General features: G+C 35.8%; 1 protein-coding gene across 3 annotated transcripts in view; it reads right to left on the bottom strand.

Annotated features, from left to right (window-relative positions):
• The window catches only part of MAN2A1 (mannosidase alpha class 2A member 1), a 112,417-nt gene that overhangs the window by 52,713 nt on the left and 33,810 nt on the right, over positions 1 to 25,894 (bottom strand). For all 3 annotated transcript variants that reach the window (XM_061378075.1, XM_061378074.1, XM_061378076.1), the window contains 5 exons: positions 23,528 to 23,705; positions 19,217 to 19,419; positions 14,739 to 14,924; positions 13,250 to 13,364; positions 9,373 to 9,440 (listed from right to left, as the gene is read on the bottom strand). In XM_061378075.1, coding sequence (XP_061234059.1) covers positions 9,373 to 9,440; positions 13,250 to 13,364; positions 14,739 to 14,924; positions 19,217 to 19,419; positions 23,528 to 23,705 — 750 coding nt within the window. The remainder of the gene's footprint in view (positions 1 to 9,372; positions 9,441 to 13,249; positions 13,365 to 14,738; positions 14,925 to 19,216; positions 19,420 to 23,527; positions 23,706 to 25,894) is intronic.

The following is a 25,894-nucleotide window of genomic DNA, read 5'->3' as shown; positions in this document are numbered from 1 at the left end:
TTTCTCATGAAATCATGCTACTTCACTGATTGTTAAAAAATCAGATATTTTCCAGTATCTCAAGTTAAGTTCTTAATACTCCTTTAGAAATACGACTAATCAAAAGCCAAATAAATATGTAAGCTCATGATCATGACACTCTCCTTGACAGCAGATTTTTTTCTAAAACTCAAAAAATCCTGCTAACTATCATTGCTTTGGCGAAGACTTCGCAACTCTTCAGCACACTATTTCAGCTGTATTCTATTTAAACCATCCAAAAGCAAAATTGCCTCTGATACCGTACGAGTAACTGTCTTAATCTTATTTTCTGTAACGCCTAGTCTTTTTCTGCTGCTTCTGTTTTTCCATGTGGTATGTAGGACTTCCACTTGCCTGCTTCATTTAATTCTTTGACTATGAAATATTTGCTCCAGTTTACTAAGACAGTTTTAAATTCTAATCCTATACAGAATGTTTGTTCCTAGTATGACTTCAAATTTTATAATCTATTTACATTCTACTCTGTTAGCATGACTGATACAAATAAAATTCTACTTGTGATTGTATCCGCAGTACAGATTTCTTGCTTGCTTTTGGCCTCACTTTGCACAAGAAACCTCCAAATTGCTCAGATGGATATCTAAGGACAAGTTGAATAATATGGCACATTCAATATTTATCAATGAGCATTTAAGTCATAGTTAGGCAACCAGCAAGTCTATTAACTGAGTGAAGGGAGTAATGCATTTACAACAAACTGACCAGAAATTAAATGAAGTTGTGGAATTAAAACATGATGCCAAGAATGTTTTTTGCTTTCCACTTTGAAAGAAAGGGGACCTACTTCAATATTCCTGTTTGGGTTAGTGGGGAGTTTTTTTTAATATAAGCTGCACATTATGTGTGGTTTAAACTGCATCAACACACCTAGTTCTATTACAAGGCTTAGTTTCAACAATTGCTACAGCTTGAACATTCACATCCTCTGAGATACAGTAGATGCCGAAACCATTAGTGTTCATAAGTATACAATCCTAAACATTCAATTAAACAGAGAAGTTCTTTGTGAGGCAAACCTTGTGATTAAAAAGCTCAGTCTCAGCCATATTGCCGGATGTAAATCCGGGGCAGTTTAAGTTAAGAAAACTGTTCTCTGTATAGTAAAAATAAACCAAAAATAAGCTCTCGCCAAAAGTATCTCCTGATACTTTTCCAGCACGCTTTCAGCTGACAGAGTTGACAAGATGAAGTTTCCGTTGACCAGATAAAGTATACAGAGATTTTTTGGCTTATAAGATAAACAATGCTAATATCATCCTCTGCATCACATCCTGCTTAGCTTCTTGTAAATTTATTTACTGAGCTTCTTGTAAAATGTTGTCACAGATATAACAAACACACAAAAAAACCCAGTTTATATCTAATCAGCAACTCTTATGAAACTATTTAATATAATATTATATAATATTAATCTTGAATATTATATGAAAAATATGAATATGAAAAATATATAAAAAATCTTAAAATTTTTGCCTCTTCCTAAACAAAACATTTTTTCCAGGTTATGAAAGAAGAATCCTGCAGAAGAATTAGTATGAGTCTAATCTCAACTTGAAAACTCAACACACAATATGTATTTGTGCTGCTTTCATAAATATAAAAACAAAGGTATGAATAAAATCTATTATTCAGAGATCAGCTTTTCACTATAAAGTCAAACTTGTGACATCATGAAATAAGAAAGAAGAGGTACTGTTAATAAATAAATTCACAATAATTCAGTAGTTTGAACTAACCAAACAGAATAATGATATGACTATAACAGCATTTGAAGAAATTAAATGTGTAGTTTAGAAATAGAGCTGTATTTTAAAAATTACATATTCTTTCTAAAAGCAGTTATAGCTAACAGTTCTGGTTAACATACAAATAATTAAAAACAAATACTGTGTTTAAAAAAGGTTCCATTATCTTAGCTTGACATTTCAGAATTCTGAATCACTCCAGGAATGCCATTCCTAATGACAAACCCAAAGCAAACTTTAGATTCATTAGTGAAGGTGAGAGAACTCGGACACATGCATTCCAATTAAATCACTTCCTATAACTGTACCAATATATCTTTATCATATTCATTGCTCATGCAAAAGGCAGAGAATTAGGCAGATGACAGACACATATTCTATTCCTCTGCTCTCACAGGGAACAGGATCTTTGCGTAGCTTTCTCAAGAACAAACCATGGGAACACCCTCAAGAAAATGGCATTCATGATAAACACAGACAAAGCACAGCAAGAACTGTAAATTCTAAAAACACAAAAAAGCAACATTAACCTAAGACAAGACTTTTGTATGTTATGTACCTACTACATATGCCAAATACACATACTTCCTATGATTTGGATGGATTGTAGTGGCACACATACCCTAACCTGGAGCACATACTAGTCTCCAATTAAGGATAAAAGGATTAAGTCCAAAGGCACTATTTTAAATTTTTCTTTTACCACAAAGTTGTGAGGTGTTCTGAAGTCCAAGATGGGCTTGAAGCCCCCTGACTTTTCAGGATCAGGAAGTACCTTCACTAAAATCCTTTCCTTGTTCCTCTTGTAGTGCAGGCTTTATAAATCTGCATTTAGAAGGGAAAAAAAATCTGGTTCAGAAGAGCAGAAAGACTTTATGTATGCCGTACCACTTCAGTCTTTGCCTTGAGAGCCTTGGACTAACTACAGAATTGCCTCAAAGCTAATCCAGGAAGCTGAAGGGGCGAGTGCCTGGAAGAAAAGAAATAATATACAAATATATACTGAAAATGTGTATCTTCTACTTCCAAAACCACTTCAACAAGTACATGCATATAATGAAGATCTTTCAGCTGTATTTAATTTTTTACTAGCATACTCCTTCATGATGATGATTTTTTAGGGTCATTTTTTGTTTGTTTGCTTGGTTGGTGTTTCCTTTTTTGTTTCTTTGTTTTGTTTCTTTGCTTGTTTCATTTTTGTTTTTCTTTTTTTTTTTCAACAAACCCTCCTCCAAAGTATGCTTAGTTAATCTATTCTTTCTGCATTTTCATCACAAACAGTGTTTTCAGAGGAACCCAGAAATCTCTTGCAACTTCACAATCTGATTGTGATTGTGCTGGTACTGCAAAACCCAACGAAAACTTGATATTCTGTGTGCCGAAATGGAAATCCTAAATTTGTACAGTTTTGAGAAGCTGCAAAGTTTCTACAAATACTACAAACAGTATTAACTTATTTACTGGATTAATTTTGCAACTGCAAATGCAAAACAGTCAGTAACCAAAAATATTTAGAACAGGCTGTCATTGGTTTATCAACAAAAAAAACCTGAAAAGTTTGGTTTATATGATTTTTTATGCACTGAAAAATTAATTATTAAAAGTTTGAAATTTAACAACTTTTAGGACAACTTGAATTCAGAAGCATGGCAGTCAAAACTGAGTTTTGAAAAATAAAGATTAATTCCACAGAAAGCTTCGGAGTGCTATGAACTGCAAATCAAAGCTGCTTTTTTCTTATTAATAATGAATAATTTCTAACTCATCAAAAAATGTACAACAGTTCAGTTTTAAACAGCTATTTCTTATGTCAAAACAGGCATTCCGCTCTTAGCTTACTTACTGGTTTGTTTCTAAAGTTCCCAGAAAAACTTGTAGTGAAATGTAAAACACCAGTACCGGAGATAAGCCTGCATGCAGTGTGATTAACACAGGAAGCAGGAAACTTACATGGTAAAAACGGAAATCTCTGAAAAACTGCAGTGACCTTACAGAAAGAGTAGGAATTAAGAGGTCAATGTGCCACACCCCTCACTTCCTCTCCCATTAGACACTGTCAAGCAGAACAACCATGCCCTTCTTCCTTTGGTTTTCGTAATTTTCAAGTAACCACTTTTTCTAGAATAATTGTTACTGAAATATTTATTTCAAGCTTACATTAACTGATGTTTCAGGATTCAGAGGACTGAGTTACTGTGTGTCAGCCAAGCATTTCATTGTCTTTGCAACAGCTTTCTAAATACCCAATTTAGTCAAAATGACCTTGAGTTGACTACAAACAGAACATGCTCATGGCACTCACAGATCACCTGAATTCTAGTAAACTGATCAGGCAACAGAACACTAAAATTAACACTTCAAAGTAATAAAAAAAAATAATAAAAATTTGGCTGTATTCAGTCTAAGCATCCAGGGTACTGGAAACTAAAAGTGCAGCTCTAAACAACCATTCATCCTGTCCATATCCCGTAAAGTTACTGATACAGCAGTTTCACTGACAAAAATAAAACAAGGTCGTGAATATTTCATCCAATAAAAAACTAAAACTTGGTTTGGTTTTGTTTGGTTGTGGGGTTTTCTGCCATTTGTTTTGCTTTGCTTTTGTTGTTTCAGGTTTGGTTTTCTTTCCTCTACAGCGGAAAAAGTGTGCTTATTAACTATAAGTTAATAAGTGCAATAAGTATTTTTGGTCTCATTCTAAATATTACTCTGTTCCTTCTTGTTTTCTTTAAGCATTTTTCACCTCAGTGACATTTTACCCTTGTTTCAACTGCCTGTTTTAAAAACTGTTTCAGTATATAACTAGAAATGCATATGCCGCAGAAATCAAGAAACCCAAAGGTAATTAAAATGTGTATTAAAAAAATGTCAAATGCTTTCAGAGCATCCTCCCCTTCTAACCAAAGGAGAGATCAATTGTTTACATTGATTGTACCAACACAGGTAAAAAAAAAAAAACAAAACCAGCAAAATACCCACCACCAATTTTGAAGTTGCCAAATGGGAATCTTAAAACAATACCCCAAATCCAGCCACTTTCTAAGATCAGAAAGGCATGATTCCTTTGATGTGAAGCTTTATTCTTTTGCTTCACATCATATTAGCTTTCCCTTTTGGCATATCATACCAGCAAAGTTTCTTTCTTAGGCAAGTTACCCTGGCTGTCAACTTCCAACCAAATACAATGACATACACTGCTCTGCCAAGAATTTTCACCTTTGCTCACTATTCTTTATTGCACATTAAACTTAATAATATACCTTTAATATCTATAGTGCTGTGTTGCGAAAGCAGTGGGTATACCTGCCAAGAGAATTTTTGAGAAGGTAACCAACCAACATGCAAAATCTTAAATCATAATTTCATTTCTCAAAAAAAGATTACAAATTTTGGACCTAACAGGGTGAACATATCTTATGCCACAACTCTGTTAATCACAACCTTATGCCAAAACCCGCTCAGAGCTACTGAAATAAGGATAACAGCACAGATAATTTTGTACCCTCTATCTGGAAAGGTGGATGTCCCTAAACTGCTTAATGCTTTGACAGATCTTTGAAGAAATCATTGATTACAGTGTATCCTACTCAGAATTAATCCCCCAGGTAATCTGAGTATTTCAACTACTGAAAAATGTGTCTGCTAAGCTAGTAAACTAGCCCGGTAAGCAGGGTATTATGCTATTCCTGTATGATTAGCTGACAAAAATAATCTGTGGGTAAATTATAAGTATTGTTGGTTTAGCATTAAATAAAACCCTAAATCAACGATACTTAAAAATCTTTCAATATCACAGTATCTTCAGTTCAGATGTTATGCCTCACATCAGCCTTGTAAAGCCTGAGCAACGGAGCGCAGTACTGAAACTGCCCTGCCAGGTTCAGAAATAAAAAAAAAAGGGGGGGTGGGGAGGAAGCCTGACTGATACTCTTAGAACTCATTTGGTCCTAAGTTCACCATGTTATGCTAAAAAATACTACTACAAAATCCAATTTGGTACAGACAGCCAATTCAGCTGTTTGGTCATGTATCACATTCCCCTGCAATTCTGTTTCCAGAAACACTGTAGACAGAAATAGCTAGGAAATCTCGCCCCTCATACTGTCAACATACCCTTTATCAATAGCCAGCAGCTTAACCTGGACAGCAAGAGGTTCAAACCCACACCCTTCCCTCTTCACCGTGCCTCTCTCCCCTAAGTCCAGTGGGTGCAAATCTTTTGCTGTTTGGGAAGTATGACCTCTGGCTGATTATTCCCAAGAAGCAATGATCGTATCAAAGGACACGTCTGTAACAGAAGTATGATGCAGCATCCAATTTAACAGCAAACTCACAGGCTTTGTCTCCAATACACACTTTAATAACTGTTAATTTCAGAAGACAACAAAAGTAGTTCCCTACCTATTTGGATATTATCTTGTGAAAGCTTTGGTTTTCAGATGGAAGCAGCATTTTTTTAAAAAAAGCATGCAAATTTATCATCAGTTAAAGGGTTGTATGTAATTTACGACACCATAACTTTAACACTCCAAAGCCTGATTTGTAAGACCACTTACTTAGTTATTCAAAGTCAGTGTAAGACACTAAATACTCTACATTTCTATTTCCCTGGAATTAACACTTTTTTCTTTTTCTTTTTTTTTTTTTAAACTACAGATTACTAAAAGATATTATCAGAGCCCTACAGAGAAGAGATGCATAAGTGGGGGTGGGAAACAGTATCAAGTATATTAAGAGTGACACCTACTTAGGAGCAGTTTGAAAGATACTTCTTATCTACATAATACAGCTACTTCACAGTAGAACAATGACTGCTGAAAGATTTTTTCCTTCTTTTCTTTTTTCCCCCCATGTAATGAAGTTGTACTAGTTTTCCTGTACAAGCTGTTAGTTTCAGACAGTTTTCACACTGAGTACGATATTCACAAACAGTGAAGAGAACACTTAACTAAAAAAACATCAGAAACAAAGGTTGGATGAGAGAGGAAAAAGCATACTACCAACTACTTTCCTGCTAAAAAGCAGGTCAGATTTGAAACTGATAGTATCAACTCAGTGAAATAAGAAATAATAAGAAAATTGATTGACAATACTAAAAAAGGCATTATCTTATGAGTAGCCCTGCTCTAAAATTATAGGTGATATGAACTAAACTTTTGTAAGAATAATCAATTAGCAATATAGCTGTTTGTTTTGTTGTGTTTTGTTTTTTTTTCCTTTCAAAATCACGACATGGAAATGCAAAACTATAAAAGGCTAAATATTCAGCCAATTAAAGTAACACCTTGCCAGTTACATTAACTTAATTTCTATATCACATAATGATACATTAGAATACATTAACAGAAAGAAACCTAAAGATTTCATGCTACAGACATGAACAAGAAAGATAATTATGAATAGAGGATAACCAAATAATAAAGTTCTGGAAAGATTGAGTATTTTCACGGTATTGATACGTTAAAATTTGAAATGAAAAATCAGTTTCTGTGTTAGAGCTTAAAACTTTGAACTTTAAGCACAGTAATCCTTGATGAAAAATATATCAAGTTTAATATTCTACTGAAATTAACATTTCATATCTTTACTGGCTGCTAAAAAATTCAGATGCACAGTTATAACATTCACATACTAGATTTAAGCAAAAGTTACTGACTCAGCTTACATACCACTTTTCACAATGGTAGTGTTAGTGGAGATACTCAGACTACAGGAAGAGAGAAACTCAGAAGCCTAGAAACACTAAGCTCATTTTTATCAGAGAAAATAATTCAACAGACAGATACTGAAATGAAATTTTTAACACAGGGAACATAAATTACTCTGCATTTAAGCATCATTTTGGAAGTGTTTACAAACAGGAAGTCATTACAAAAAATAAAACCACCATATTTTCAGGCAGCAATATCAATATTCCCTTGTAATATTTCTCTTCCCCTTCTCCCTCACACATTTTTTGCTTTTTGCTATTTAGTCTATCTCTCATAAATCTTTACAGTACCAGGCAAGTTAAAATTAGCAATTATCTATCAATGTTATCATCTTAGTTTAGAGAATAGCAGCAAAAGGCTGCTAGAATAATTTTAAAATAAAAATGCTTAACATGTGTATGCACTTTGTATTTGACTTAGAGGAAAGAGAAACCCAAGCAAATGCCTGAAGTGCATGAACACCAAAAATGAAGAAACTTAGCATTCTAGGCAAAGAGATAAGAGGAACAGTGGATGCAAACAAAAGTCATATCAGGGGATGGAAAGCACATGGCAAAATTTCAACAGCTAACCTAGGCAAGGAAAGCAAAAAAGTTAAAGCCATTCTCAAATGGCAAGGAAGGTCTACTTTAAAACTAGCCTTCAGCCAAATATTTATACACAATCTTCTCCCAGTGGAGAAATCTGAAGGGGTATTTTGAAAAACCTGAAAGACATTATTTAAATACATAGCAAGTCACCTGAGTTTTTTATCATTTTGAACAACTTTTAACATAATTTATTAATCTAGAACTCCAATAAGAGAAAACAAACTCCTATTAAAATAAATAAATAAATAAATTAATAAAGAAATAGTATGCAGGTCTGCATAACTGCTCTAGAGAAAAGCTTTATTAATACTAAACATACACAATGTATTATATTCATTTAAATTTAGAGGATTGAAGACAGCTTTCCCCAAAAGCTGACAAGGATTAAGCTTTGCATATTTTTCCAAAGAATCTATTTATAATTTTTTAACAGTAGAAGGTAACTGTGCTAAATAGTCCAACACCTTCATGAATTAGGCAAGTAAGTTTTATTAGCTTGGCACAAGCTAGAACTAGAGAAATTAAATACTAGCGTCAGCAAAAATAGCATTCACTTTTTAAATGAATCTTAAGTCTTCTGGTCTGTAAGCAAAACAACCCATATTACTTAATTTACACACACAGCAGCTCTCATATCCATACATCTTATTCACTTTATTCGGATTAGTTGACTTTTAATGAATAAAGTTATTTCAGGTTGGACACTGAATGGTCATGGTAGGATGTCAGTTTAAACTGAATACTCAAGAACTATATAAAGAAAGAAGTAAGAGCTCTTAATGTAATAGAAAGTTCGAGTTCAGAAAACAGAGTCCTGGTTTATCTGCTACCTTAATTTTAAAGAAGATCCAGAATTTATATATTGCAATTTTTGGGCTTTATAAAAACTAAGGCTTTGCTCACAGTAATGAGCTACGTGTGATTATTTTAGTTAGAATTTTCTACTGCTGCTCTCAAGCCTAATTTATTAAGCATTACAATGCTTTAAAAGCACACAGTAAGCAGCCCGTTTTACTTGCTGCAGCTTAACTAGTGGTGAGAAACTTCTGTAAAGTGCTATGTCCTATTTCTACTAGACATAATAGTATTAGCATAATATGCCAAACTACCTTTTTAACTTTATTTTTCATTTTTAAATTTACCTATATTCTGAGTATTACAGGTAAGTAAAAAAAAGTTAAAAAAATTGACATAAAAAAAATAAGTGACATAAAAAACCTACTAGGTAGTAAAATCACACACATCATTAAAAGAATCTCAGACACTTCGTAAAATATAATTTACCTTGGTTCCGATGTCAGCTTTATAACTGTCTTCTGTGGCAAAGAATCTTGGCCAGACTGAACATCATCCTACAAGAGAACATCTTTGAATTTGATTTTGAATACATTTAAACATATATGAGCTTTGACTATTATATCACCTTTATGATGTATAAAACTATGATAGCCTGACCGTAAACCATACCATAAATTAAGACCCATTTTAGCACTTAACATAGGACGACCACAAAAGTTTATAATGTACTTCAGACTGACAAAATAATAGACCTAATTTGACCAAATCATTGAGAAAGATCTGCTTTTATTAATGTCTCTTGACACCTGTATCAAATCATCATCCCCATGTTTTAATTTTGCATACATGATAATTGCTATCTTCCTTCAAATTTTGTAAATACTTATCATATTTTTATTAGCTTTCCCTTGCTATAAAGTTACTCTTTGAAACTCTAGACTCCCATATATTCATTACAAGGATTTAGAGTTCAGTTTTTTGTCAGATCTTGTAGTTACCTTATATGGTATAAGAAAATTTTCCAAAACCATGATTTATCATGTGTGTATGATTTTTATGGGATACTAACTACTTGAAGAATTGTTTCATGATACTGGTGAATTCTTACATTTCAGTAGTTTCTTACCTTTCTCTTTTCTTAAATACAGTACAATGCAGTGCTCACTTCAAGTGAGAAAAGGTAGTGACACACTATTGCTGTCACTACTGCATTAGTCTTTATATAAGAGAACAGCCAAGCTGTTGATGTACTGTTATATTCTTATTGGTTCATATAATGGTGACAACCATAGACTTTGCACTGAAGTATAAAGCTCCCAGTTCCTCAGAATACTCAAAAACATGCTTAAAAACATGTTTCTCAATCCACATATTGCCACTTACATTAAAGTGGGGTGTTTTTCTGCACACAAAGAGATAAGAGATGGTGCGATGGTTAGATAGCTTTACTTTTATAGGTTGGATCTCATCTTATTCGTCGGATCATGCAGGGATCTCTAAGTTTATTCTATTTTTGAGTATACTGTCTCCCAAACAATCTAGTTTTTGTTTGTTTACTAATGTAGAGCCTGTAAAACTTATACATGATGTACAAAGTATTCCCTTGTCAGCTCAGAAAAACATGATGCTTTTGTGTGTAACGCAAGCAGTGTCATTCTGGAACCTTTCCATCAAGTCTCATTTCCACCTTCCTTTTTTTCTGGCTTCAAGAAGGGAAATATTCTCCTGGTTTTACCTACTATGTACTGGAATGCTGCTACAGTCTTGCTCTACTCTTCTGATCACGTTTTCTTTTCTTCTACACCGCCTAAGACAACAGCCATTTTCAATCTTGAATGTTCTGCATTTGTCTTTCTCAAAATCATAGACTCATAGAATAGTTAGGGTTGGAAAGGACCTTAAGATCATTAAGTTCCAACCCCCTGCCATGAGCAGGGACACCTCACACTAAACCATGTCACCCAAGGCCTCGTCCAACCTGGTCTGGAACACTGCCAGGGATAGAGCATTCACAACCTCCCTGGGCAACCTATTCCAGTGCCTCACCACCCTAACAGGAAAGAATTTCCTCCTTACATCCAATCTAAACTTCCCCTGTTTCCCCTTACAGGCCTTCTTCAGATACTGGAAGGCTGCTATGAGGTCTCCACGCAGCCTTCTCTTCTCCAGGCTGAACAGTCCCAACTTTTTCAGCCTGTCTTCATACGGGAGGTGCTCCAGTCCCCTGATCATCCTCGTGGCCCTCCTCTGGACTTGTTCCAACAGTTCCATGTCCTTTTTATGTTGAGGACACCAGAACTGCACACAGTACTCCAAGTGAGGTCTCACAAGACCAGAGTCGGGGGGCAGGATCACCTCCTTCGACCTGCTGGTCACACTCCTTTTGATGCAGCCCAGGATACGGTTGGCTTTCTGGGCTGCAAGCACACACTGCTGGCTCATGTTCATTTTCCCATTGACCAGCACCTGCAAGTCCTTCTCCACAGGGCTGCTCTTAATCAATTCTTTGCCCAGCCTGTAGCTGTGCCTGGGATTGCTCTGACCCAGGTGTGGGACCTTGCACTTGGCATGGTTAAACTTCATGAGGTTGGCATCAGCCCACCTCACAAGCATGTTGATGTCCCTCTGGATTGCATTCCTTCCCTCCAGCGTATCAACCGAACCACACAGATTGGTGCCATCGGCAAACTTGCTGAGGGCACACATTCCAAATACCCATCTCCAAGCAACTCTTGATGTCAGCTTCCATCAGCCGCAAACATATCACAACAATATTTTGAAACAAGTGTCTTTGAACTTTCTACTTGCTCATGGTTTGAAAAAGAATTTTTGTAAACATCCTGAAGTTCTCCTATTAGCATTCTACAAATCACACATAAAAAACCTTTTGTGTCATAACCAAAGTACTGTGGGAATATTAGACTGATGACACGTTGCATTCACTGTGTATCACATAGATAAATCATAATCTACTTTTGTAATCACCCTTTGTTTCCCTGTTTCATGTAAGTAAAAAAATCACTGAAAAAAGAATTTTCTTTTTTATTTCTGCTTTCACAGTGGTAATAATGGGTTTGACTTAGTATGTTCCTAGACAATATACAGTTTAACCAGCAACTGGTACTTATACAATTCAGTGGTATTAATCTCATGAAGAACAGGAAGAATGGAAGTTCAGCAAACTGTAACATCACAACATTCGCCTATATAATTTAGAACAACTTCAAAATATTCTTACTTTAGGAAGGTGCATATTCATTTTGTTAGCACATTCATTTTTATCCAGCCAGGATAAAAATTACATACTTGTGGCACACCCATATAGCACACACCCACAGGCACATTTATGCAGCACATATGTGTACATCAGGATCAAGGACATAAAACCTCTGAAAAACGGGGTGGTGAAAAGGGCTTGTGTTGTTCTGAGTTGTTTTTTTTTCTTGGGGGGGGGAAGGGGCGGGAGTGCGGGTTTTGTTTGTGGGTTTTTTGCCTGTTTTTTTAATATACATTACTTTTTTTTTTTTATATACATGACTGTAAGAGTAATTCAAGGTTTAACATATCTGGCACATTTAAGCCAGCAGAATAAATGTCATGTAAGTTACGTTAGCAGTCTGAAATAATCATATTAAAAAAAACTGCCTTGATACTTCCATGTTTATGCACAAAGAAATTAAAGTATCTCATTTTCTCTCTATTCCAGGTGTATGGAGTTCAGTAGGATTCCCAAGACTACTCAGCTATCTCAACTGAGAGCTATTGTGAAAAAACTAACAATTTTGAAAAGAAACAATATTAGCAAGTGTGTTTCTTCAAGGTGCTCTTCACTGTAAAATGGGTCTCAAAGTGTTACGCAAGCATGTGTTGCCAACTATCATAGGTACATTTCTCCTTCAAATGATTTCAGCAAGATGAAACAGCACAAGGTCTTGTCTAGACCTCGTGTTGCAAATTCATCACAGGCTTATGTTCAGGATGGAAATTTTCCTCATCCTACATTTGGAAGCAATAAGTAACGTCAAATTACAGGATGCTGTTAAATATTCACTTATCATATGCATGCCACAGAAGTCACCAACAAATCTATGCCAACAAGAAAATTTGAACACCTGGGTTTAGTATGTGTTTCACGAAGTGGAACAAAATAAGCCCATTTAATTTAGATGCCTGGGGGTTTTTCAGTATTAACTGCTGAAGTTTCCTTCAATATCTTCAATTAGTATGAAAATCATTAGTAGCAGACTTCTGAGCAGGTATTAGCAGCAAATTTTATTCTAACTTTTCCTTGGCCACTCAAAACTGCATTGAAAAGACATAGTTCACATTTCATGTTTGGAGGAAATCAAGAAAGATAGCTCACCATCTTCAGGAACGGGGTTGATGTGTCATAATTATAAGCACTTTTATCCTTTAGGATAAGAATATGAGCAGAGTCAGTTATCACTTTCTTCAAGTTCATTATTGAATGGAAAAGCCTGTTAATATTTTAAAGTCTTAGTTAGTTTTTGGTTGTTTTTATTCAATGTGGTAACATCAAAATTAAAAAAGATTAGTGAACTCAAAAGTATGAATTACAGAAAAATATTTTAAGTCATTATAGCATGAAATAAAGCACAGCTAGTTGCAGTGGGTAATCAGATTGCAGAATACAGAAATATTCTGAATTTCATTATATTCCTACCTTGCATACCAAAAATGAGGTGCATCTCCACCACACTTTTACACTAAAAAATGAATATTCTCAAATACGAAGTACTTTTTCAAAATGCTTATCATATGAAAGTTTGTAGTTTATATGTTTGATTTCCAGCACCTATAGTTCCAAGCGGAAAAAAAGCCTGGAACACTGCACAAGGACTGCCTTTAAGCAAGATTAGAATAAGAATCAGAAACATAAAAATTTAAATTTATCATTACTTACACTGCTTCAACCAACACAAGGTTTACAAATTCTTAAATACAGAGCTGTGTCATTTTATTTGTAAAATGATAGAGCCTTTATTTTACTCTCTCATAACCAAGTGCATCGCACATGTTTATACCTTGGTTATACGTATGCCATATTAAAAAAAATCCATGGAATTTAAAAATACTTGTAATGAATACAGTAGTTTAACTCAAGAAAGAGTATTCTAGAGGTATCTAAATAACTTAACAGATATGCTCTACCATCAACCATCTGCCATTATCTACCCCAATGAGTCAAATTTACTAGTACTTAACTTTCCAATATGTAACAATTTTCTGAACACATAATTATAGCATATATCTATGTACACAGACATATATATACATACTTACGTATGTTGCTCTTCAAAGACATTCCACAAAGTAGCTAGCAGAATAATCTGTCAATGCTCAGAAAACAACTACCCACCAGATATAACAGCAATGAACAACAGACAAATTAAGCAGAAGATCAGCAACATGAAAAAGATTTCCCACATTGGAGAAAGTTAGGTATCAGTGTAGGATTTTCCAAGGAATATATACATAAATTAGCTTGTCTTCTCGTCATTGCTTTAGCCAAAGCAGATATAAAATGTTTTAATATACAATAGCTACTGCATAATAGTCCTGTTATTAAAGAACTCTTGGTATTGTGTCTACCTAGCTTCCATTGAAACCTCAGAAATTTTGTTTGAACATCAAATTTTTGATTCAGTGGATTAAAAATATTTCATAATCAAAGAACACAGGTAATCACATCAATTTCTTTTGTGCAGCAGCACTACACTTGCAGTACTGAGCATGTTGCTAGCTATAGCAAAATTGCATCTCTGGAATAAATACTTCTATTTTTATAAAAGAAAGGGAAGATTCAATTTTACATATGCATAATAAATTACCTAGTGCCATAATCCACAACTACCCAATCTTTAGATGTTCCTGTTATAGCATCATGATGCTGAAAGAGTCCAAGGTTCCTCCTAGCTTCTGTCAGCAATTTATAGTTATCCACTGAAGGAGATACACTCATTTTCTCATATTTACTGTACTGTACCAAAGCCAAGGAGTAGAGGATTTCAGCTGCCCTGGAATTGCAAAGAAGAATTAAATATTTATATAGGTTTAAAAAGCAAAAAAGCAACACACATTTTATCTGAATAATAAACTGATTTTTGTTTTGTTAGGTTTTTTTTCATGCTTAGTTCCAAAAGTTCTTTAAACATTAATCTTGTACTTTTTCGCCAGTTTCTAGCTTCAAACAGTTTAAAATCACTGCTATGCTTCATCATCAACTGGCTTTATACCTTGTAAGTTTCCTGCAAGGCTTCAGTGACGAAAAATACAGGTTTAAAATAAAAATGACACTTCAAAGTAACATATAATTTTCACAAATGTGTGAGGTGTATAGATCTGACCTTAAAGTGATACATTAACAACAGACTGCCTTACACGAGACAATTTCCATTTCAAAAAGCAACTTAGAAAAAATAATAATTACCTTAAAAAATACATTAATCTATACACTCTATATAATACATATTCTGCCATTTCTACTTTAAGCAAACTAAATTCTTCTAAAGACTTAGGCAGTTCATATACCTTCTCACTGTACCTTGACCTGAACAGTGAGAACACAGGATTCAATAACCCATAGACTGAACGGATTACAGAGCCTCTCCCACTATTTATGCAAAAGCCTACCACCAAAATATTACCATTAGGTTCTCCTTTGCTTTCTGACAATCCAAATTTATCGTATAAATAAAAAACAGTTAAAATTGCCAGGAATTCTGAATACCTAAATAACAAAGACACCTGTAGAAATTGTAGGAAATCATCTGTTAACTTTTTTCTTATCTCATTTTTCTAAAACATTACAGTTCAGTTTTTGTAAGTCCAAAAAGTCTCAGATTCATTAAACTTCAAGTTTAATGAAGGTCTCTCAAGCATACAAAGAAACCAAGAAGATATAAGTTAATGTTATATTTGCTGAGAAAGAAAATTACTATATGTTCTTGAAACAATTATAAAATGAACATCTAAGCATGTATATGAAAAAAAAAAAGCAAAACACATTAACTTTTACATATGTTGTCACAGACTGCACATGTTCAAATTTAAAACTAGGTACAGGAACAAATTTTATAACCATACTCGGGGTTTCAGACTGCATTTATATTAGCTGTTAACATGATAAGTTCCTTTGGATTCAGTTTGGTTTCTTTTTCAATCACAGAGGTGATAATTACATAAGAACTGCAAATGACGTATGTCAAACTAAGTGGTACACTGTACATATTCACTTCATATGCACATTTCACTGCACATATGCATTGTTCAATTCATTTCCAAACTGTCAATATTTGAGGAATAGGATGAGATTTTGCTCTTACAGGTAAGATAACTGCTCAGAAGCTACACAGAAAAATCAAGGTGTTAAAAGTTGTAATTCTTTCTTTTTATTACTACTGTACTTAATGGCTATGATTTTTACATGGGTTAGTGTAGTTCTTAGCACATTCCTCCCACTTTGTTCTATTACAGCTGAACTTGAAAGAAAAACAAGTATACTTTAGTTAAAAGCATCAGATTCATCAAGTGAATAAAGCCTTTCTGAGAGTGTTACACCTTTTTAAAAAAATTTGACCTAGCAACAGTGGCCTAACTGCAGCCATAAAGAAGAGAACAATAAATTTTAGTCCTCAGACTACTGGTTAGATTTTTCTCCTACAACCCATGTCAATTCCCCTTTTAAAAAAAACAAACAAACAAAAAAAACCATCCATCATCTACAAACAATGTAAAAGCCTTAAACCCAAAAAAAATTACATAAAAACGTAGCTGTATAGTAAATACACTTTGAGTTCATACTGCTTCACTTTAAATCCACTTGGTCTATAAGGAACACTTAGAACTCTTTGACTCTCAGAAAAATAACTGATTCTGTTTTACAGATTCTCGTGGTTTAACCCAACCAAACAGCTTGTTCACTTACTCCCAGTGAGTGGTGCCAGGCTGGAAGCAATCGAGGCCCACGTTAGTCCGCCCCCCCCCTTCCCCAGGGGCTGCCGCCCCCTTTCCCCGCTCCCAGAGGGGTGGGGAGGAGAATCGAAGGAATGCAACTCCCACGGGCTGAGATAAGAACAGTCTAGCAACTAGTGTACAATACGAATCACCACTGCTACCACCAACGACAACAATGATAAGAGAAAATAGCAAAGGAAAGGAGTACAATACCACGCGCCGAACCACCAGTCCGACCCGGCCGACCCCCTCTCCTTCCGGGTACCTCCCAGTTCCCCCCCTGGGCATGACGTGCTGTGGTATGGAATACCTCTTTGGTCAGTTTAGGTCAGTATTGTCCTGTGAGATGGGATGCGCGGGCGGTGAAGCGGCGGAATGGCTCAGTCCCTGCCGTCCCACTGTACGGCCTGGCTGCACTTTCTTTAATGCACACCACCAAAACCTTTTTAAAAGCAGGAGAAACCCAAACAACCAACTCCTTTTACTAAAATGACCAGCCATCATAGCAGGTCCTGAGGTTGAACAATCTTAACAATCTTTCCTGACTATTAAGTAGCCATGAGGAACTTCTTACTCTCCATACTACTGGAACTTAAAAGCATTTATTCTTGGTAAAGAATACAGACACATACATATTTACCTCATTTTCATGTTTCATTCTCCTGCATATATGTGTATACACTTATATATACACTGTAGATAGACAGATACAAATTAGCTCCAAAGAAAAAAAAACACAGAAAATTTAATCCCAAGGTTGGGGAAAGGGTGTTATTAAAGATGATCATAATGTATTTCCTCTGACTTTAAAGAAAAAAAAAAAAGACAAAACTCTGAACTCTGCTGTTCTCAGAGCTAATATGCCATCCTCAAAGATTCTCCAAGTCTATGAAAGCAAAATTGTTCCTAAATATTATATTAAAACTGGCAAGAACACATCTGTAATTTTTTTTCTTACATGCTATTCATAGCAGATAATGAAGGATTAAAAACTCCCCAGGCACATTTTTAGAAATGTGCTTTGCTTTGTTTTAATTCATATAACTGAAAGTTTTTAGCTTTTTCCAGAGATTCTTTACCTGTAAGTCCAGCACCATTTGTCAGAAGTTAAAGGTAAGTGAAATTCTTATAAGAAGAAATCTTTTAACAGTGTAAAGTTGTAAATACTACAAATTTAGTAAAGTCACATTTTTCATACATAAGAAAAAAACTCCAGAAAAATGGTAATAAAGGAAACACATTCCAAAGTTCTGTTTAAAATACTGCCAAAGGCAGTACTGTCAACTTCTCCTTACTATATTATTTTTACATTCTTCTGCCAAAAGGATCCTAGCCTTGTGTTTTGTCATTCCTCTCAGCTTTGTCTTATTCTTCTTCTCATTCCTGATAGTCTTTGGCTTCTTTCTTCCCTGCTTTCCCATTTGTGAAACTCCTTCCTGGTCAATGCAATGCCTTAAGGAAGGATTTCTCAGCACTGTAGAAGCTCTTCTTTAGCACAAAAAGGTATGGACAGAATATAGAACAGAAAAAGGTCTGAAAGAACTACAACAGGTGTACTTTAAAGTGTCCTCCCAGAAGACAAAACATGTATTTCCTACTATGAATCCTAGAAAAAACAATGTTTTGGAAACAGAGTTTCAAAGTTGTGTCAATGGATGAAATATCCAGGCTTTACATCATATGGCATCTGTCCCAGATTTCTTTCTGGAGCCTTAAAATACAGTAAAGTGGTTTTACAATGTGCCTCATCTACAGCTGCTACAAGAATCACTTCATTACCAAAATTTAGCAGTAATTTATTTATTCAAAGATGCAAAGACTACTCAGCAGGGAAGTTCCTTACAATCTGAGATCATTTGCCACACAATATTCCTGACTACTTCTCAATTGCCCCAACGACCCTTGTAAAATTTCCACCTTCATATTTCTCCCTTTAAGATTTCACAGTGTAGCCATAATGACAGATTGATCTGACAACTACCCAAATCTGATGCAGAAATAAAAGCATACTACCTGCTATTTTTCATCGAAAGAGGACTTTCTGATCCCTTGAATAGTATTTTAGAACAATTTATCTGTTTGGGCAGAAAAATATTGTTGTATTTCTGTAAATTTACTAAAAAAAAAAAAAAACCACACAAAAACAAACAAAAAAACCCAACGAAACCAGATACACAAATTAATTCTTGTGTCAAGAACTGCAGCTGGGGGCCACTGGGGTTATTCTTATTAAAAGCAAACTGTGAATTTATAAATCACTTTTCCATCTGTCCAGCAGATTTAGAGTACTTATACATTCATCTCTCCCATGTGCCAAGACATACGCTATGAATTTACCTATGGCAATATTTACCGTAAGTAGGATTCCAGGACTCTATCCAGCCGCTTATAGAAAGGTCGTGATGTGAAGTATCCACTCCAATAATGATGATCTCTGTCTGCATAGGTGAAGAAGTCTCCACTTAAAACAGGGAAAAATGAATTGCTGCTCTTTTCACCCAAATTGCTTTCTTTGCGCAGAGCTTCAAAGTAATCTGATAAAGTTCCAAACTGGGCCTGAATAAAAATTAAGACAACTATAACATAGTTCCATTTTCTTGATTTCGACATATGAAGAGAATGAATAAGCTTGTTTTCATACACATTTCAGAAACGTGCCAGTCTTCAAGCAGAATTATAGCAGAAACTCTATCCTAAAGGCCTTTAAAGCTTCCCTAAATATTTTTCACATAAGCTGAACAGCTCTTCCAAAAGCATTTCAACTTCAACAAGACAGACACGGACAGGATCCACAGGAAGGCCGCAAAAATGATCAGAGGGATTGAACACCTCTCCTGTGAGAAGGAAAGGCTGAGACACTTAGGATTGTTCAGCCTGAAGAAGAACATGCTCTGGAGTGACATTATTGCAGCCTTTCAATATTAAAAGGGGCTTATAAGAAAGGTAAGGACAGGATTTTTAGTAGGGCCTGTAGCAACAGGACAAGGGACAATGGTTTTAAACAAAAAGAGGGTAGATTGATATAAGGAAGATAATTTGTTTTACAACAAAGGTGGTGAAACACTGCAATAGGTTGATCAGAGATATGCCAGATGCCCCATACCTGGAAACATTCAAGGTCACGCTGCACCACGCTCTTGAGCAGCCTGATCAAGTTGAAGATGTCTGCTCACGGCAAGGAGGGTCGGAACTAGAGGAACTTGCATGGTCCCTTCCAACTCAAACTATTTTATGACCCATGAAATATGAAATACTTTTTTTATATATATATATATATACAGTGGCATTTAAAATACAAATGAACCTCAACAAATACGAAAAGCATTCTTTCATGTCTTATGTGTAAGTCTCTAACACATAATGTAAGTAATATCTCAATATTATGTAAATAGATGTCTGGACTAAGTACAAAACTTACTTTAATGCAGTTAAGTGCATAGCTGAATTATTCCTGCTTTTCCAAAATTAACTCTGCAGTGCTCCAGATCTCCAAAATATGCTTAATCCAAGATTACTACTGATCAAAAAATTAGCATTTGCTTTCAGAAATTCGGGGGGCTGGGGGGGAATTTTGTACAAAGAAATTATGTTTACAGATGTAACATGGGGGAGTACAAAACAGTCATTGTCTTCTAGTCAATTTTAAAAATGCTCAGCTAAATAAGGTAGTAGAAGCCCTTAACAGGGTAGGTAAAAAGGTGATAACCTAAGGCTTGAAGAGTAGAAAAAAAGGAGGAAAATAAAAAGGGAGAGGGACTGATGCCAGTGTTGCCAGCAGCACGATGCTGTTAAAGAAGGCAGACACAGCAAACCAGATTTTGAAAGAGTGGAAAAATAATTAGTGAACGTGGGAACAGCACAGAAGATCACTTTACCACAAATATCCTCGTAATAAACTATAAAGATACTTCTTCAAAGTTAAAATTGAATCATATATATATATATAGATATATAAACAAGTAAATTTAAAGTAGCATGCCTTAATTTACAACACCAGAAAATAAGCTTTTATTAAAATTTGTTTAAATTACTTGGAACATAAGGACTTTTACTCTGCAACAAAGGTACAATATTTCAATATTTGAGAAAGCAAACCAAATGGTATTCACTCTTCAAAATCATTCAGAACACCTTAGGTGGAAACAGTACAAGTTGCCCCTGTGGCAGTAAAGCAGAGAAAGAGAAATACTGCCACAGAAATCTCAACCTTTGTAATACTTGCCTTATCAGGCACTTTTAGGTCTTTGGACAATTGGATTTTTCCCTCACTATTATAGACACCTACAAAACAGAATCCAGAAGGAAAAAAAAGTACCAAAGGACCAAGAAAAATCAGACACAGGCAGCCTCCCTTCTGTATCCTGGGTTACATCAGAGGAGCAACCTCATCAGAGGAACCAGTAAAGTTGAAGAAAACTCATGCTAATGTCAGGTGAATGAAAACTGTGAAATAATCTGGTAAGACTCTTCTACTGGCATACAGAAAGTCTCAATTTATGCATAACAGATGTAAAGAAGATCTCCAAATGGGAGATTAAACTCCCTGAAAGCAAAACAGGTATCTTTTACAGTAATCTACCACATACTTTTAAGAACACAGAATAGTTTCTGGCATGTAAATCTCAATGCTAACAAGTAAACACTAGATAAACAAGTGAAATTTGTCTAAAAGGGTAATTTCTCATGGGATCAGAAAGGCAAAGAAGGCAGTCCCTTGTGTAAGTAGTAATATCCTATGCATCTCAGTGCTTAGGAAGAAATGTGAACTCTTCTTTTATATAATCTAGGTTACCTGCCTGTGGAGTTACAAATCACTGGGGAAAGTGCAGCAGAATGTGAAAATTCTCCACCTAACCTTGCATTTTCCACAGATAAGGAGACATGCTCCAGTGTCAACAGTGATCCCTCTAAGCAAAGTACCCTAGGTATGAAAGGCCTGAATCAGAGGACTGCATATATTTCTGTCTGGGTATCAAGAACCAGAAAAGGGTTGAATACTTCTAAGAGGCCCTCAAGGGCTGGTGTGATTCCCAAGGTGTTAATCCAGGTGGGCAAGCCAGGGATAATGAGTTGAATTCCTAGAATATCTGACGATGGGCTGAGCAGAATCTTTCAGATAAGGATCCTTCAGATGTCTCAGGACAGGAGTGGTCCTGAATGACCTCAGAGCTAGAGCCTTCAGTTTTTGTCCCAGAAAAGGAATCATCTAGCCCAGGTTAGCAGAAATGGAAACTACTCCAAGTATGCTGCATTAGTATATAGAGTAACTACCTGCACACTATATCCATTTTTTTGTGTTAGCACAAGCTTTAGATTTAAAAGATGGATTTTAAATTTAAAGGAATACTCTCCAGGTCTATCTCACTCCACTAAGACACAGCAGGCATTCATAAACATGTCAACCACACCCCGTAGGAAACAGATGGAAAATCCAGCTCTCAGACAAGCTGCAACTCCAAAAGATCATCTCTCTTACAGAATCACAGAATCCCAACTGTTGGAAGGGACCTCAAAAGATTATCTAGTCCAAGCCCCCTGCAAGAGCAGGGTAACCTAGAGTACATCACACAGGAACTTGTCCAGGCGGGCCTTGAATATCTCCAACGTAGGAGACTCCACAACCCCCCTGGGCAACCTGTTCCAGTGCTCTGTCACTCTCACAGTAAAGAAGTTCTTCCTAATGTTCACATGGAACCTCCTATGCTCCAGTTTACACCCACTGCCCCTTGTCCTATCACTGGACATCACTGAAAAAACACGGAACAGAAGCCCAGAAGTCAGCAGGAAGAACAAACACTACAGACACTACTCAAATCTTCAATAAGAGGAATGAGGAAAGGTCTTAGATAAGGTGAGAGACAAAAAGATGCACACAATATCTGAAAGAGACCAGATGTATTTAGAAAGCCTCAGTGTGAAAGCTGCACTAGTGCTCTCTCACATGATACTCAAGAAAACACAAGGTTGTGGTTACATATTTCTTATTCCCATGCTGAAAGATTATGAAAAGGTGTTTGAGTACAGTGACCATCTACAGTGCAAGAAGTCTCTAAAGCACTCATCTTACACATCAGAATTTATGAATGTGCCTATTAACACTAAAACATCATTAATGATGTAAACTGATACTTAATCTGATAATCGTGTTAGTATTTTCACTCCTTCTATAGCTAGGTCAAGCTCTTAGATTTTATTGCATTCAACAACATATACCAGCAATATTGCCTCTTAGGATTTTTTGTTTGAGACATAAAACCAAGACCCAAGCAAAGCAACAAAATTTGCTTGAACTTCTAATGAGAAAATACAATAGTTTTAAATAAAAAAGCCTACGAGCCTTAAATAACAATGCCTGAAGCACACGAAAATGATCAAACCTAATAGCTGTTTTTTAAAATAATCTAGTTTGGATACTATATATAGTTTTCAAGCAGATACTAGTAATAGGAAAATTGCTGTTTTGGAGAGAGAGGAATCAGTAAAGGTAAAAAAAATGTGATCTGCCAAGACAAACCAATCTCCTATAAATAATACATGAAGCCTAATCCCTTAAAACTAATAAACCTTAAAAAAAAACACACCACCACAACATTTTTCCATAAAGAATCTCAAAATACTGAGAAATACTGTTTTCGCCACAAACTAGAAAAAGTGTTGTATGTACCTTAACATGCCACTCAGGATGAGAATTCATATAATCAAATAGCTTCTGATAATTCTGGTACTGCTGATCCCATTCTGAGCTCTCAGAGTAGCGGAAGTCGTCCCCAAGTGGAACCAGCAGAACTTTAGTGCGGAAAAGCTTTGACTTCTTTCTGTATTGATCTAAAATAATCCAAGCCCTTGAGAAGAGAAGAAAAAAAAAAAAAAAAAAAAAAAACACAAAAAACAAGCAAAGCCGTTTAGAATAAAGATCAAAATTTGACGAAACAATTCTTAGATATCAAGTTTTGCATTAGGGTGACCCTAATCAAGACATACAAAACTCTGCTATCTCGTTACAAAAAGATGGATGCAATTCCCCACACTGGGACACCATATTCAACCTAATATTGTTGCAAACACTGTGTTAATTAAATCCTTCCATAAGCTTATCAAGCTCTATCTCAAAACAGTAGGGCAGTCTGCATCAATTTGTTCCTGAGCCAAAACTAACCTTCACTTCAAATTATGTTTACCTGCTTTGCATTTCGATAACAATCCTAATGCTCTCCATCCCTTACTTACAATAAGAAAGCTCTTCTCACCCCCCCTGATAATTCCCTTGGATACTTTGCTTCATATCTTCACGTCCTTGGCAGAAAAACTGGCCATAAATTAATCTTAGAGGAACTCTAGTCTTGAAGAAAGAAAACCTATCTGGAGGAAGTTAAATGGTTGGAAACTTACTTTATTTTAGAGCTCCCTGAAAAATACAGGACTTCAGGAAAGGTTACAGTTAACAGGATATTTGACATCTCTCTTCAAAGTCCTCTAGTTTCTTTGCAAGCTTACTGCAAAACTCAGCAGTGTGGTTCCCCCCTTCTTTAAAGTACACATAACTATAGGATTATTATATGTTTTATAGAGGGCAGCAGGATTTTCCTGCATTGCAAACTAGTTCTGAATTGCAAAAACACTCAAGAAAAATTAGATGTCTCAAGTCAGGCATATTCCCTTAAGTTTCTCTCAAATAGCTTCCTAAATCACTGTTTCTCACAGGAATGAGAAAGAGCTAGCAGAAAGCCCCAGACAGAAAACAAACAAACAAACAATACCCAAAACACCAAATCTGGGGGTTTATGCAATCAGAAGTTCCTGAAATTGTAAAGAAGGTGCATTATGTAGTTCTGAATATTCAGAGCAACCCTAACTGCACTCTTGGTTAGCAGCACTGAAGTATATCGACACTGTCAGTAACAGCATCAAGAAAATTCTTCACCTTTCTTTGGGAAGCTTTCAGATTATCACTGAATTCTTAAAACCTTTTGCAAATGAAGAAAACCCCTTCATACCACAGGTGTGGCTTTTCTAACACAAAAAGTCCAGGTATTTGGCTAAAACATATTAAAATTAATGTGGCTGGTTTTGCCCCTTCCTATATAAAAGGAGGAGGAGCAGTAGCATCCCAAACTGTGGGAATCACAAGAAATTTTGCAACAGCAAAATGACGCTGGTCATGGGAGGTACAGCCCCACTACTTTTAGCCTATACAGCACATGAAGCATTAGGGACTGCTTGATTATCAAAACTAGAAAACAAAACCATTTGGTGGATTAGCAATTTCCTGTTCAGATGATTTTAAGGAGTAGGTGGATATGCGGACCTTCCTAGGAGGGTGATCATGTATTCTTGACATTTGTAATCACAAAAATTAACTATTAATACCACATCAGCAATCTGAATGCAGCAATCAGTTGCATGTTGTGCAATGTGACAACAATAAAGAGAAAAAAGCTGAAGGGTGCAATTCAGCTCCTGACCAGTAAAGGGTGAACAGGGAAGTCTTTTTTGCTCCTCTCTGAGCGCATCTCTTGTAGTACAGACTGTTTCCTCTTTCCATGAACGGGAAAGAGAAACGCATACCAAAAGAAGCTGTGCTTCCTCTAACAAAACAACTCATTCCCACGCAAGGAAAAAAACACAGTTTTTTGTTGCTAGTGCAAAAAGCCAGAACTTCAGCATTCACATATATGAATAATTGGACATCCATAAATCCATGGGTCCAGATGGGATGCACCGCTCTCCATCATCTTTACCAAGTCTTGGGAAACGGGAGAGGTGCCTGAGGACTGGAGGAAAGCAAATGTCACTCCTGTCTTCAAAAAGGGCAAGAAGGAGGACCCGGGTAACTATAGACCGGTTAGCCTCACCTCCATTCCTGGGAAAGTGATGGAACACCTTATCCTTGGTGCCATCTTAAGGCATATCAAGGATAAGAGGCTTATGAGGGGCAGTCAACATGGCTTCACCAAGGGGAAGTCATGCTTGACCAATCTCGTAGCCTTTTATGAGGAAATAACACGGTGGATGGATGATGGCAGAGCGGTGG

Source organism: Neopsephotus bourkii, unplaced genomic scaffold (genome assembly GCF_033783945.1).
Source record: "Neopsephotus bourkii isolate Nb327-2 ecotype Australia unplaced genomic scaffold, CSIRO-AGI_Nbou_v1 NB_1764, whole genome shotgun sequence".
Lineage (NCBI taxonomy): Eukaryota > Metazoa > Chordata > Aves > Psittaciformes > Psittacidae > Neopsephotus > Neopsephotus bourkii.
This window is presented reverse-complemented; position numbering and strand designations above follow the sequence as displayed.